General features: G+C 56.5%; 1 protein-coding gene across 1 annotated transcript in view; it reads left to right on the top strand.

The window, feature by feature from the left end:
* Positions 1 to 15,636, top strand: part of PTPRN2 (protein tyrosine phosphatase receptor type N2) — a gene marked incomplete at its 5' end in the record, with an annotated part of 671,781 nt that overhangs the window by 410,637 nt on the left and 245,508 nt on the right. Inside the window, one exon of the mRNA XM_082661426.1 lies at positions 7,018 to 7,082. Coding sequence (XP_082517552.1) covers positions 7,018 to 7,082 — 65 coding nt within the window. The remainder of the gene's footprint in view (positions 1 to 7,017; positions 7,083 to 15,636) is intronic.

Consider the following 15,636-nt stretch of genomic DNA (forward strand, 5'->3'; position numbering starts at 1 on the left):
CGCTTGTTCGCTGTACGCATCGCGTCCCGGTTCCCCCGAGCGCCTCCTGTGTGCTGACGCTGTCCTAAGCCTGGGCCCACCCTGCCTCCAGGGAATGTCCTGTCTGTTGAGCTACGTTCGCGCACATTCTGTTGTCTGGGGATAATGGCTCTGGGGAAAAAAGCAAAGCCGGCCGGGGAGCGGAGGACCACACCGGTGAGGGGCGGTTTGATACTGGGTGGAAGTAAGGTGACTTTAAACCAAGGCGTGGAGGAGGCGAGTCACGTGGACCCAGGGGCCCCGGGAGCAAACGGCAAGTGCAAAGGCCCTGCGGCCGGAGCGCCCCTCCCCACCCCGGGAATGCTCAGGCTGGATGGGGCACCGCAGCGGTGGTCAGGGGTGCCCGCAGGGCAGCGCCACCTGGGCGTGAAGACCTTGCACCTGTGACAGGAGCCTGAGACCTGACTGTGAGTGAGGGGTGCCCCCAGGAGAGGATGATGTGACCAGCTTGCGTTGTCACGGGGCCACCGGGCTGCCTGCTGGGAATCAGCTGCCCCAGTGCTGGGGACCCAGGCCAAGCACGAACCAAGGCCCTGCACTGGGTTTCTAACAGTGAAAAGTCTGCGTCAGGCTAACGAGCTGTTGACATTCTACCTTTATACTTGAAAAATATATATTCGTAGTGAAAAAATGTTTAAATATGCATAAAGCTATGGGGTTTGCTCTATGGGTTTTGCAGCCAAATATAAAAGACAGCTGGATTGAATTATTATCTTGCATGTTTGGGTATTGTCTTAGTGAGTTAGCAGAATTTGGGTGGGTAATGAGTTAAAGCATACGCAATCCCTAAATTATAGCGCATTTATTTGTAAATGTATTTTCTTCCCTTTGTTTCACAGAATCACTGATAATATTGTTTAAAGAACATTTTCATAAAATCTGTGCATCTAGACAGAAATGATCCAGCTGCACACAGTATATAAAATGTGCAAGTATTTTCATCAGAAATATAAAATACATATGAAGTTGCAAATTAAATTTATATGCCTTCAAAAAGGCATTTTTAAAAAAATTCTAAATGAACTATTATCGTTATAAAAACAAAATATAATTAGTAAACAGCAAAGCTTTAAATCTAAAGTATTTAAATAAAGCTGAGTTTCTTATTCTATTTTTTGAGCATGTAATCGAATTGTAGTTATTTTTATAAAAATAAAGTACGTGCAGTTTAGCTTCAACGTGCGTCTGGTTGCCCACGCGATGAGCCAGGAGCACAGTTCGTGGCGTCCCGTCCAGACTGACATACCGGAGACGGGGAACCAACAGGTGTCATTCCAGGAGCAACATGCTTTCCCGCTGCTGCAGGTACTGGGACGGTCCGTGGAAACTTGCAGAACCGCAAACCGAGATGCAGGGAAACTCGAGAGTTGGGCATGCAGCCCCCTGGGAAACGGGGCCTCTCCGGGCACGAACCCTTTGCTTTTTGGCCGAGAGGCAGGTTTGACAAGTTAATTAATTTGTGTCTCCTCTCCCCCGGCCCCTCGCCCTGCACTCCTTCCTGCCCTGCCGTTCAGACCCTCCCCGGCCCCTCCTCAGCTCAAAACCCTCGCGGCGTTAGGTGGCAGCAGCGTGTTGCCCAGAGGACACGAGGGCGTGCAGCTCAGCCAGGGTGGCCCTGTCGATGACGGGGTCAGCACCTCCGCTCGGGTCCTGCTGGGGCCCCGTCCACTCACCCTGCGGGTCTGCAGGGCACAAGCTGCCAGGGCCCCTGGGGTATGTGCCTCAGTGCGGCCAAGCCCGAAGCGGGGGCTCGGCCCGGTGCCTTCCACCTGTCCTCGGGCAGGTGTCGGGCAGCTCACCTCTGGTCCTGGGAGGACCGCTGCTCGTGTGGCCGCCTGCTCTGAAACACCCCCTTGGCCCTGAGAGAAAAAAAGGGAGGTGCAGGCAAGATTGCCCAGAGCGCCGATGAGGGGCCAGGCAGCTGGAGCGTCGGGGTCAGCCTTCTCTCAAGCCTGCTCCCCTTCCCAGGACTGAGTTCAGCCCGACAGGTTCCGAGCAGTGGGAGTCTGTACGGGAGGGTCGAGTCACTTCCCGGGCTGGTGACCGGAGGCCGTGCGATTTCAATAAGGCTGATCCCAGGGCGTGGGGGACAGTGGGTCCAGTCAGTGGCTGGCCCCCGAACGGTCTAGACTGTCCACTTCTGCAGACGCCTCTGGGTGGGACCAGGTGCAGAGCGGATGCATGTGTCTCGGGGTGGAAATACGCAGGGGATGCAGATCGGTAACCCCAGGAGCAGTGCTTTTGGCTGTGCCAGAAGCCGGCTCCACCCTTTCCCCAAGGACCCCAGCCCCCTGGTGTCTGCCCACCTCCTGCACCCCCGCTCCCCGCCCTCGGGCTTTCTAACGGGCCACGGCCGTTAAGTTGTCCCTGTAGCAATTTAGATCACAGAAGAGACTTCTGCACACCCTTTCAGGTTAAAATCACGAGGATAAAGAAAGAGGCAAAATTATTCCACTGTAGCTACGTGTTTAAATTATATGGAATGCTGCATAAATTGTCAAGCGCAAAGAATTACTCTGATAAATTAAAATACTAATTAAATAGGCTATTGCAGAATCTTGAGAACATTGTAGGGTTCTGCTCCTCCGGCTAATTTGCATATCCTTCATCTAGTGAATTTAATTTTAAAGGACTTCTTTTTGTGTTTGGAAACCCTTTTTGTCTCCCGCAAAGATAAGAATGGGCTTTAGCATTGTTCTCGCCTTTATTAAAGCAGCTCCTCCTGGGGTCTCTCAGTCCTGGCCTGCTGGTGGCTCACGCCCACCAGCTCCGGGTCTGCATTTGGCCATGAAATAACTTGGAGCCCACATTCGACAGAACATGTAGCCACAGCAGAGCTTTTCTTTTCCTCTCAGAGGCCTCAGCAAAGCCTGAAAAAGTGGCAGTGAGTTTCACGCCCCGGTGGAGGGTGATGCTGCAGTTGAACGGGTTTCCAGAGAGGAGTGGTTGCTGGCCGGGAGGGGAGCCTGGGGGCTGGTGCCTGTGAACCAAGTCTGAATGCCTGATGGAGGTCACGGCGTACATCCGGGTGAGGGAGACCACGTACGAACGTATGAGATCCAGTCCCACTGAGCAGAAGGGATGGGTGAGAGGAAGTCCATGCAGCCGTGCAGGGAAGTCTCAGAGGAAATATACACAATGGTGAATGTGTGAGAAGGATGCTGGGGAAGATTCCGGAATGGCCTGAGAGTTACAAGACGTGCTCAGGACTACTGGGCTTGTTGCTCTTTTAGGTCAATTTGAGCTAAAATAAATAAATATAGATAAACAAACCAAAACCCCAAAGGGCTGTGCTTAAGATAAATTGTGTACCTTTCACACATGCTGGAGAAAAGGCACCAGTACAGTGTCTCTGGCTACCATCCCCACCAATGAGAAATTTCAGAGAACGAAAAACTTAAAGAAAGAGCGAGACAGGCTTTGTTGAAAGGACGTGATGCCCAAGACTGAGACGTTCGCAAAAGAGCACGAAACCACGAGCAGTGGGTTGAAGTCCCACGGACGCGCGTGTGCCAGCCGCCAAGGGGACTTGCAGGTGTGACTGGAAACTGCATCAGCCGTCTCTGTGGGCGTTTCCGGCTGAGGGCAGGAAGATGGGGGCCCTGGGTGGGTTCTCGGAGGACCCCAGCTCCAGGCAGGCCCTCGGGGCACTGTCGCTCTCTGGACGAGGATGGAGGTGGACTAGAGGTGGATGCAAAGGTGGCATGCTTCACGGTTCCGGCTCAAGTTGTTAGGAGGTGCCACGGCCTCAGGAGGCTCCCATGGGCATCACGGCAGAGGCTCCTCGTGTAAACAGCCCCTGGTGGGGACAGCCTCAGCGAGATGCAGAGGCTCATGCTGTCCTTGGAAAATACAAGGAAACGTGGACAAAGTGGGGTTTTGGGGGCAGATTCACCACTTGCTGAACAACAGCCTCTATAGAACAGAACCTGTGGGTTAATGTAAAGCTGAACAGTGGTGACCGGTCCCCCCCGCAGGGTGCCGCTCCTGGGTCTGCCCTTGTTGTGTGTGTGTGCCCGTGTGTGAGCGCCCACGCGTGCAGTTATTTGGAGGAGGTCCACTTTGGGGAGGGGTGGTTAACACCCTGCGTCACGTGAGGAACATAATAGGATCGGAGGATGGAGCAGAGCGGGGACAGACGTGGCGTCCTGACCCAGGTGACAGTGATGGGCCGCCTGCCCACCTGATCTGTCACACCTGCGGAACAGGTGACGCTCCTGGGACTCCCGTAGCGGTTAATGGAATGACCGGGAAGACAGCGATCCCTCGTGCTGATGCTGGAGGGACGAGGTCACGTCCAGGCCACTTTCCAGTGGATCCCGGACGCTCTGACTGCCCTCAGGACGCACCTCCAGCACGTCTGTCCCATCCATCCCAGGGTTTTCATTTCTCAGGGACAATTCCATGGAGTGCTGTGTCAGTTCTCAGTGACAAACCCTTAATGGACGCAACCCCTTGTCAGCACGAGTCTGGGTCCCTGGGCTCCCTGGCTGGACCCTCAGGCAGGACGTGGACCCTGAGAGGCGGTCAGCCCGGAGGGTCCGCAGTGGCGCACTTGGGGACGGGTCACCATGAGGGTGAAATGACATCACTTTCCAAGGCGACGCCCATGGTTTTCCGAGGATGATGCCGCCATCAGGAACGTTGCTCAGGTAGGCTCCGGGGTGACCTTCCAAGCAGATGATGCCCCTTCTAGAAGTGTCTGCTTTGTCGGAGGTGCCCGTGGGAAATTTTCTGGTAGAAACGAGGACGCGTGTCTTTCCTCCACAGCCTCTGAGGCCATGAGCTGAGGTCGGTCAGTAGTGGGCCCCGTTCCCACGACGGTGGCTGGAGCAGCCCGACTGCAGACGTGTTCAGATGCGGGGAAACACGCATTTTAGAATCGAGGAAACGTGACATGTTAAGACCTAGACTTTGGGTAGAAACAAAGTACTGTACGGATGGGGCTGGAGCCGGCTGGACCGGTTACTGGAGCTCGTCTTTACTTTTTCAGGAATTTTGAGCCGGTTATTAAACAGCCGTTAGGAAAAATGACGTTTCACACACTTGCAGTTAATTACGTTAAAGACAAGAGGCCTCGATACCCAGCCAGTCGCCTGTACATTTCACCACTGCCGGGCGCTGCGGCTCCCCTCCCCCTCCGCACCCCACGGGGGGCCGGAGCCCTGGTCGCAGAGGGGAGAGGTTGGGGGCGTGTCTGGCGGGGAGGCGGCTGCCAGGGCCTGGGGCGAGGAGCCCGCGCGGACCCTGGACTGGCCTGTGGCAGGGGTGCTCGGGGGACACGGGGGAGCTGTGCTGAGGCTGACTCTCCCGCCACGTGTGGGACGGGGACAGGGCCCAGGCACAGAGCCTTCTGCACAGCGTCGGGAGCGGGCGTGGGTCTTCGGGCAGCGAGCGAGGCCCACAGTCACCTCGGGGCTCCGCGGGCTTGTGCAGGACACAGTCAGGACCTGTCCCTTGTCCCTCAGGCCCGTCCCCGCAGCCGTCACACTGCCCGCCCGGTTGGGGACCCATGGCGGCCGAGCCTCAGGTGTCTCCCCCTGGCCTTCCCAGCAGCTTTGCTGACCCCTGGACTGGGTCATCTGCGTCTTACTGCCCGGCTGGTTTGTTCCTTCCTGAGCCTGGAATGCCTGTCGCTTCTCGCAGCAATGGCGGAGCACTTTCATTTCCATCTTTACTTTGTGCTTTGTGTCCCTCCGCCTATTAAAGGCTCACTATTATCCCCAAGGAGCCTGTCATTCAGCAAAATGCCTCCTTTGTTCACAGGGGAACATGAAAATCAATTGCTTTATACTCTATCTCTTAAGAATATTCTCCTCCATTCAAGGTTTACCTTTGGGCCACTGGCCCTCCCTGCCCCTCGGCACCCCCCAGCTTAGAGCTCTTAAAGTGCTGGCGCTCTATCTAACCCCAGGTTGGCGTCTGCCCCACCCCCCGCCCCGCCCCAGTGCTTGCATAATTACCTAAATGTAAGAAATAGGAAAACTTTCTACCAGACAATGAGAGAGCCCCAGAGGCAGGGGAGGCAGGCCATAGCAGGATCCGGGTTTTATCCCTCTGAAAGATATAATTTCATTACCCAAGACTAACGTAGGTGTTTTACAATAAGAGGTGAAAGTAATTGCTATTTTCCTGCTATCTCGTTCTGCATTAATCACAGTTGCAATGCACTCTTCCTTCTTAGGGTTTGCAATAAAATCTATTTTTTTCTGGGTTTCATTTCCAAAACGACAGGGGCTTTATCCGAAAGAATACTTCTGCAGAATCGTAAGCCAAGGTCAATTGCTTTGTGACACACTCCTCTCCAAGAGGTGGGGACCGCGGGTTGCTGTGCTGGCGTCGGGATTAACTGGGCTTCCTCTCCGGCTGCTAACTGCTTCCAGGGCTCAATCCGCTTGGTCGGACACGGAGGGTAACTTATTCTCGGACAGTCTTCCTCGCTCTAAGTCAGGAGCAAACTAGGATGACGGTTGATTGTGGTGGAGGCAAATTATTATCGGATATTCTCCTGGGGCAGGAGTAAAAGGGGTACAGCAGCTCCCAGGACTCACGGAACGAAGGCGCCGTTCAGTCTCACCTGCTAGCGAGTCTATCTTGTGAACGCGGAATGCGTGTGAATGGAACCCAGTTCCCAATGATTATACACTTGTAACCATCATGTCGTTCCAAAGTAAAGCTCTACAGTTTGCAAAGCAGGTCTGCCCACGATTTCTCAACCAGTCTTCACAAGGATACTGTGAATTTCCTATGGACGTTCTGTGGGCAAAGCTGGAGGGACTCACGTCCTGGTCCTACATCTGCCGGCCCCTCGGTGGGGAGCCCCCTGCCCCGGTTTCCGCCCCAGGCTTGTCCACAGCACCCGTTAAAACGGCGATCTGGCAGTGACTATGGAAGTGTCTGCAGAGGGGGACGCTCAGGGTGTCTGGAGAACGCTTGCCTCTCCAAGCTGACCGCTTACTTCTTAATTTCCCCTAACAGTTGACAACAAGGACCAACTGGAAAAAATGTCTGGACTGAGAGTTCTTCGGACCGGCGTCGGCTCGGTGAGTAGCTGCGGGCAGTGTGGCCCGGGCGGCCTGAGGCTCGGGCCGGGGGCAGAGGCCAGTCGGCACCAGGCGGGGGGCTGTGGTGGCGGCGGCCCCGGCGTCTGGGCCGGGTTAGTCCTCCCGTCCCGTCGGCAGAGGTGCTGACGCGCCACGCCAGGCTCGCCTGACACTGTTTGGTTGCCTTTGAAATCGTGATTCGGTGTCTCCCAAGGAAAAGCGGTCGTGGCTAAGAAAACGTTGGGTGCTTCGGAAACGTGTGCTTCCTCCTCCAGACGATTCTCAGTGGCTGAGTCTATATAGCAAAAGAAGTTGCTCTTTCCTCTGGGTCTGGTGGGCACGCTTCCGTCTTCCTTGCTAAAGGCGCGTATGGGGTGGGGTATGAGAGGAGGACTGCTGATAGATTTAATGACCCTCAGAGGCGTCGTGTCCCCACGTCGCTGCGCTGGCCTCAGAAGCAGGTACTTGACCAAACTCTCCATCCGCAATTAGAGCCGCTGGCACTCAGCCCCAGGCCCTGGCGGACGCCGGAGCCCCACATCGTGGGCAATTGATGAGTTGTACGCACAGCAGCGGACGCGACTCCTCTCGGGGGTGGCTGTCTGTGCTCGCGCGTCTGAAATCCCAGATGTCACGGCGCCCGCCGTGACGGTAATTAACTAGTAAGGGCACTTACTTACGACGCTCCTCTCCCAGGGCGGAGATGCCCCCACGAGCCACTCCAAGGCCAGCCGCTGCCTTTGGGGGGGCTCCGCTCGGCCGGCACGGTCCCGGCTCCTGGAATAAGAACTTGTTTAGTGGCCGGTCCTCCGCAGCCGGAGCCTCCAGCGCTGCAGGCAGTGGGCGGGCGCCTCGCCGGGGGCGCCTCGCCGGGGGCGCTGGCCTTGAAGTCACCGTGTTCCCGGCACGCGGCGGGCAGCTCGGTGACCACAGACTCATCAGAGCGTGGGGCTGGGTTGATGAGGCTTTGACAGCTGAGGACATCCTGGTCTTTTCTCCCGAAACTCACAGTAACTTTGGCGGCCAGGGAGGGGGAGGGGGGCGCCGGGAGTCTGTGGGTCCCTAAGACCATCTGTACCACATGGGGTGCAGTGACTACTGGCGGGAAGGGCCAGAGGGCTTGGAGGATCCGGGCCCGCGATGGAAGGTTCTGACCCACAGCCCCTCCCCTCCCCCTCGTCCCTTGGCCTCCGCAGGTGTCCCTCCTTCAGGAGCAGCCCTGGTGCCCAGCGGCCGGGGGCAAGTCCAGACTGACTCGGGTTCGGGCCCTTGGTGTTCTGGGGTCAGAGGAAGCTCAGGCGCTGGGCCTAACCCTAACCCCTCCCTGTGCGGGGGGCAGGGAGTGTGTTCCATAGAGGCGGGCTGGGCCGCCCTGGAGCAGGGGGCAGGCAGGGCCGGGGGGCAAGGTGCAGAGCCGGGGGCTGGGAGGTGCCTGGAGCCGCCCGGTCCTCCGCCCGCCCCGTGGTTGCGGTTCCTGGGCAGCGGGGAGGGTGGCGGCGGTGTGCTAGGACTTTGCAGACTCATCTCACTAGAGGTCACAGGCACAGATCCCAGAGGATGCTCACCGCCCACCACCCTCCTCGCGCCCAGCAGGCAGCGCCCAGCGCACACACACACGGCCGCCCCATCTGTGACCTGCCGCCTGCATCCCTGCGCGGAGACCGCGCCTCCCTCGGGGAGCCCACACCCCCTCCCTCCGGGCACGGTGCCCCCCCACGGCCTCCTTCCTGTCCTCTCGTCCCCTCTCCTGCGTCGCCACTGCTCCATCTCCCTGGCCCCATCCGGTCAGCACACAGATATGCTCCAGTGTTTTCTGATTCACTAAAGTAAGAGCTCCTGGGACGCTGGTCTCACCACGTCAGCGCTTTTGCCTCCCACTGGCTCCCCGTCTCCTTCAACACAAAACTACCCTCACGTGTGTCTGTATCCCTCGTGTGGACACATCAGCACCTGTTTGCTCCTGACACCCGGCCAGGCCTGGTCCCCGCCGTCCACTGGACGGTCCACCGTCTGCAGCCCCAGAACCTCAGCTGTCGGCCCATCTGCAGTGGTCACTGTCCTGAGCGTTGCTGACTCACCTTCTGAAGCCCGGCTGCTCTGAGCGCCTCTTTCTGTGGGATCTGCGTCTCCCCGAGGCCATGGGCTTTATATTGTTTGTATGGGGATGACCCCAGAGTCTACCTGCGGCCGGGCCCAGTCGCTGTGTTCCAGGCACGCAGAGCCGCCGGCCCCTGCCTTTCTGTCCTTGGAGACCTGTGACGCATTCCCCGAGCCCGGGCAAAGCAGGGCTCCTAACGTCCCGCCACCACCTGGCTCTGCCGCGGCTCCTCGGCCCAGTAGTGGAAGCTGGTGACGTGCTGTCCAGGAACTGGGAGCCTGGGTTGCTCTCGGCTTGTCTGTGAAGATGACAACCTAACCTCAGAGGGACGTCCTCTGCCTGTTCCAGGTGCCCGTCTCACGTGGGGGCAGGAGGTCCCGGCTAGACTGGGGGCGGGAGGCGGGCGGTGGGCACAGGGCAGAGCAGAATCCCCGCTGCGCCACTCCTGCATTTTCATCGAGTCTGACCCGCGTCCTCTCTGGTCCCCAAGTGGCCAGAGCCTGACCTCACCCTCCCTGGGGGCAGAAAACGGCCACCTCCCAGACCATTTATTGGTACTTCATTCACCGATGGAAACGTGGGTGAGAAGCTTGTCCACCCTAGTTCTCCCTGAGCCGCCTTTGCCTTCTTAGGGCCCCAGGGGTTTCCTTGGTCCACGCAGACCAGCTCTCCAGTCTCCTGTCCTCTTCCACGTGGCAGTTTTCCATTTCAAAAGGCAGTTCTGCTGTCACTTTTGAAGTTGTCTGGGGTCATTCTGATGGGTTCTCAAGCCCAGAACCCACATTCATGCAGCTTTGCCTGACCGGTCTCCAGTCTGGACGGAGGGAAGGAGCGTTTGTATATTTGAAGTGAGTTTTGGATCGTGAAAACGGGAGCAGAGACATTTTTAAAAAGCTACCAATACTTCCTTTTCTAACTTTAGTTGCCTCCTGCAGTGTTGAGCCTGACTTTGACGCTTCTGGTTTTCTTTGGAACGTATTTGATATGAACGTCTCTGCTAATTCCTGCCTCTGGAAAGTAAAGCAGAGTTTGATTCCTCGAAATCTAGCAGCATTTACCGCGTGTCTCCCTGGTGCTTGTGATTCCACATGTGATGACAGATAGCGGAATTAAAACCTTTTAAGCCAAATGGAAACATCTCAAAACAAAATTTAAAGGAAATGAGAGGCTACAGTAGACACACACGTTCCTGATAGATTTTGGTATTTTGACGTGTTTCAAAATCTAATTTCTGATATCTTGAAAGTATTCACATTTTTTCAGATGAATAAAGTCATGTTTCTTCCAAAGGGAGATTATGATATTACCAAGAAAAACTCAAATATTTGGCAGAAAAATAGATGATTGTCCCCAGGCGAGCATTTCCATGAGTGTGGCTTCCAAGGTGTATCTGAAATAAGTCATAACTTCCTAAGTTCTCGATAGTGTGATAAACGCGGTATGATTAACGATGAACCTGCCCACGTTTCAGCAGGAGTCTCAGTGCAGCCGCGGGAGGCTCGGGGCTTCAACAGGGAAACCCAGAAGCAGCGCGTTCCCGGTGCAGACGCCCCGCTCAGCCCCGGACGGGCTGCCTCCCGGGCAGAGTCAGGCAGGAGGGGACAGGCCTCCATGCAGGTTCTGGAAGAGAGAGGAGGAGGTTTTCCTGGACCCGTTGAGGGTCCTCGGCTCCAAAAGGTAAACTGATGAAGACAGAAAACAGGAGCGAAGCAGCACCTTTATTTAATCTGAGTTTCACGGGACACGTGAGGGGGTGAAGCCTGCAGACGTGGGTAGACCGGCCGCCTTCTGATGGGTTGGTGGGGAGGGCTGGGGGGCGTGGGGACCCGAGGTGGGTCTGCAGCAAACCGGGTACAGGGCGGGCACAGCTCCCACGAGGGTCTCAGGCCTGCTTCGGGGAGAAGGGGGTGGACAAGGTTGGAGACACCTTCGGCCGAGGTGCCGTGTTTGGGGCAGCGTGTCCTGCACCCACCACTCATGCCGTGGGATGTCAGACCTGGTTTCAGGTACTTCAAAGAGCCCTGGGCTTCCAGAGCTCTGCTCCATGGGGGCGGGAGGCCGCGGGGCCCCAGCAAACCGCCGTCCACGCGCTGGTTTAACCCACTGAGCTTCCCTTGCTCAGTCACTGTTTGGGGTCCTGGGTAGGATTTTGTCCAAAGAAAGGATTTTTGTGGCCAAGACTGTGTCAATCCCCAGAGCCCCTTCAGAGTCTACGAATCCATGGTCGTGCTCCTGCCCCCACAAGTCAGTGTGACTTTGTCGTGCGATGTGTGTGTTGGTTGGTGTGTGTGCCTGATGGCCGTCCCATAAGGCCGAGCGGGTGGGACGGGGGTCCGTGATGGATGTCTGAGAAAATGGCTCGTTTCCTCTGCAAACCCCACTTGGTCATCGCCTGTCTGCTGGAAGGGATGCTGCTGCATTAATGAGCGTTACCAAAACCTGAGCCCAGTGGTTTAGGGATTTCTGAGAGCAACTGGGCATCACACGTCAGTGGACAGAGAAATGCAGGCGGGGATGGCCCGAGTCACGGGGACCCTCGGGGGAGCGAGTGTCCAGCCGAGTCCCCGGAGACCCGACCACAGGTCTGGATGGACTCGGGGGAAGACTTGACGTCGAGGGCCCTTTGCCACGGTGTGGAGGAGGCACGGAGTGACCCCACCCCCAGCGAAGACGGTGGGACGCAGCTCCACGTGGTCCGCAGTTTGAGGGGAAGCTGTCACCCCCCACGTGTCGCTTTTCACGCGCGGACGGAGCCGGCACCTGCCTTTAGCACACTTAGTAAACACCAGCAGGTGTGCAGTCGGGACTCACAGGCGATGGGGCACTCGGCTTGCGGGAGCGCGTTGTGGCCGTGTCAGTGGGTGACTGGCTCTCGGGCCTGGGGGGCGGATAAGTTTGCAGTGAGGCGGGAAGCCCCGCCCCAGCTGGGGGCCGGGGGGCGGACGCGTCAGAGGACCCTCCAGTAAGGAGCCTGCGGGTACCTGGTAGCATCCCGGCATCCAGTCCGAAGCCTCATCCTTGGAAGTGGTTACAGAGGTACTTACGGGTAATAGTCTCGGTTCTTTAATAAAATCAAAAGTGCTAACACTTAACCTCGACTCTTAGAAAGCAGCATGACAGTGGGAATCTATTGCTTTAAAAAAACTTACCCTTCAGGCTTCCCTGGTGGCGCAGTGGTTGAGAGTCCGCCTGCCGATGCAACGGACGCGGGTTCGTGCCCGGGTCCGGGATGATCCCACATGCCGCGGAGCGGCTGGGCCGATGAGCCATGGCCGCTGAGCCTGCGTGTCCGGAGCCTGTGCTCCGCAACGGGAGAGGCCACGACAGTGAGAGGCCCACGTACCGCAAAAAAACCCCAGAAACAAAAATCACTTACCCTTCAGATCAGTAATCATACTCCCAGAATTTTATCTTAAGAGTATCATTCACTAGCTAAGAAAAGGAAAAAACAAAGCTTTGGAAAAACCAAAACTGACCTAAGTATAAAACAGAGGAAGGTAACTAATTATATTATAGTAATCAAATAAACGGACTCAGTGATTTCACTAAAAATCGTTGTGACACCTCTGAACTTAAGGGCAGCTGTGAAAACTGTCTGTGCCCACACATCCGGGCTGGAGGACCACATGCAAGTGTGAGGTCAGCTCTAGAACAGGGTTGGTGGGATTATAAGCGAGTTCTCTCCTTTTCCAAAATTTTTGTTAGTACCATTTGTGTGTGTGTGTGTGTGGTACACGGGCCCCTCTCACCGCTGTGGCCTCTCCCGTTGCGGAGCACAGGCTCCGGACATGCAGGCTCAGTGGCCCTGGCTCACGGGCCCAGCTGCTCCGCGGCATGTGGGATACCCCTGGACCGGGGCACGAACCCGTGTCCCCTGCATCGGCAGGTGGACTCTCAACCACTGCGCCACCAGGGAAGCCCCCATTTTTTAACTTTTTATTTTGAAATCATTATAGATTCACTGGAAGTTGCAAAGACGGTATAGAGGTGTCCGTGCACACTTCACCAAGTCTCCCCTGTGGTTACATCCACATAATTCTAGGTCTGGAGTCAAACTGGGAGATGGATATCGGTTCAATGTGTGTGTATAGTTCTTTGTCGTTTTATCTTCAATACCATTTTTAGTTTTAATGAAGAAAAAACATGCAACCAAAGTAACTGTGCACATACTCGCTTTTAAATAAGTGAAGACACAAGAGGAAACACCACCACGTGTGCGTGGCGTGGCTCCCAGGTGGCTGTAGAGAACGTTTCAAATAACTTGAGTCCTCGCATACTTATGAAGACGGTGCTGTGTGTGTATGCACAAGCAGGATGCAATAAGTAATTAGAAATATCCTGGGTTCAGATCAAGGCCCATATTTAGAAATTCAGGAGAAGGAGCCCTGGCGTGTGTGGACAGCAGAGGGGAAGGAGAGGCCTGGAGGATCCCACCTGACGCCCCGGGCAGGTGCAGGGCTGTGACAGGTGGAGGATGGGTCTTGTCAGATAGAGGCAGAGCCGCGGACTTAAGAGCGCGTGGAGGAGAAGTCGGTAGCGTTTGCAGTTAAGTATAACGAATAAGACGGAGACGGTGTTGGAGCTGACAGGGTCTCTTGGGTGAGGACTCCGAGTTGAGTCTGAGATGATGCTGGGTTCCCAAGTGCGCGCTGGAACCGTGAGGACTCCGGGACTCCTCGGCGGGGCTGCCATCCACCCTCCACCCCGGCGGCTCCCGCACCCCTGCCAGCCTCAGGCCGGCTGCGCCCAGAGAGCAGAAGGTGGACACCAGCGGTCACCTGGGGCGAGGGGTGTCCTCGGCCACCGTGGGCCCTGCCCTGTGCCCGTGCACGTGGGCCCTGGCTCCTCAGCGTTGTAATTGTGTGCCCATCCCCTTGTTTTATTCAAATCTGTGTTTCTAGACAGAGAACATTGATATTTTTTCTTCTCAGTGCAAAATGTTCATCAGTCCTTGTTTACTTGTCAGTATTCCTAATTTATGTTTAAAGAGGGAAATCTGCATGAAATTGCATTAAAATATTTGCAGCGGCCTGTCCGAAGCTGCCCCGAGGATTCCCCACACGGGCTGAGGTGTCGTGATAGAGGTCAGAGTTCAGGGGCGGCCATACGCCCTTCCGTGGTGGCACACCCCCACCTCTGCTGGCGGGGCCCCCTCGGGGCTCAGCGCCCTCCGCCCGATGCAGCGCTAGCCACCGCTGTTCATACCCGTCTCTTATTTCTCAAAAGTGAAGAAAATCACACGCAAATGCGTTCGGTATAATTAACCGCGCTTGACATATTGGCAAATATGGGCTTATTACGAAGCGGCGCCCTTTTCTTCTGAAATGCTGCATAAAGCAGCCTGTCACGTGGGCCCGCGGGTGTCTTTTCAGTCCTTTTCGTGATTAAAGCGGGCGAGGTGCCGTGTGATGAGGCAGTTGCTATAGTGACAGATTCGATTGTTATTCAATATCAAGGTAAATAGTCACGGAAAATGAAATAAGTATCGTCTGCCGGTGGCAGCGGCAGCTCAGGTGTCCCCCACCCCCCCCTTTCTGACATTTCAGCCACGTTTATCTAGAAAGTGCGTGATGTGTGTCTCCTTGCCAGGCGTGGCCGTGGTCCGGCTGGGACTGGACCGTCGTCCCCCTAAGACACGGAGGGGCCGTCCGTCTCAGTAACGCAGCCGGTAGCGTGGAAGCAGAAGTTAATTTCCATGTAAAAAGCTGAACTCTGGGGACGCTCGTAAGAGCCCTCGGAATGTAATATTCCAGAAACCCCTTTTCAATCCTCAACCCGTAAGACTCGGAATTGCTTGAAGGAGGGGAAGAAAACTAGAGGCAGGCACACAGGGCACACCCCTTCCCACTGCCCAGCTTCCTACAGAGCAGCTCTGTCGAGCCGTCCTGGGCGCCCCACGCGCATCCCCTCCAGGGTCCCGCCAGGCGGACACACTTCACGTATGGGGAGCCAGGCACAGAGGAGTTACAGTTAAAACGCCCTCCGGGTGGTCACCTCCAGAGCCGGAGCCTCGCCGGCCTTGAAATCAGAGAGTCTTGAGTTCCGCCTTTAGCGAAAGGGTCCCAGCGGCGTCTGTCACTTGGAGACGCGTCCACTGGAGTCCTCAGAGCTGTCTTCCGGTCTCCTGCCCACAGATGCCTGTCCCCCTGGAAGCCCCACACCAGCTGCCAACGCGTCCTCGGACTCTTGCCCGAGATTCCCGTAGGGGAGGGCGTATCGGGGGTGCGTCACTTCGCAGGAGCTGCAGGAACCCGGGGCTCAGGCCCACCCTAGTGACCTCACTGTCACTTGATCCCCTCTGTAAAGGCCGCGTCCGGAAGTCCTGGGGGTCAGGACTCCACTTTATCCATCCCGAGGGGGTACGCGGCTCAGCCCGTAGCAGGCCGGTGGTGCCAGCCCTCCTGCTGCGCTGAGGACCGTGCTTTCAGAACCTTCTTCCCGCCCCCCGCCCGGGGA

The sequence above is a fragment of the Grampus griseus genome, assembly GCF_964374135.1.
Source record: "Grampus griseus genome assembly, chromosome: 9".
Taxonomy (NCBI): domain Eukaryota; kingdom Metazoa; phylum Chordata; class Mammalia; order Artiodactyla; family Delphinidae; genus Grampus; species Grampus griseus.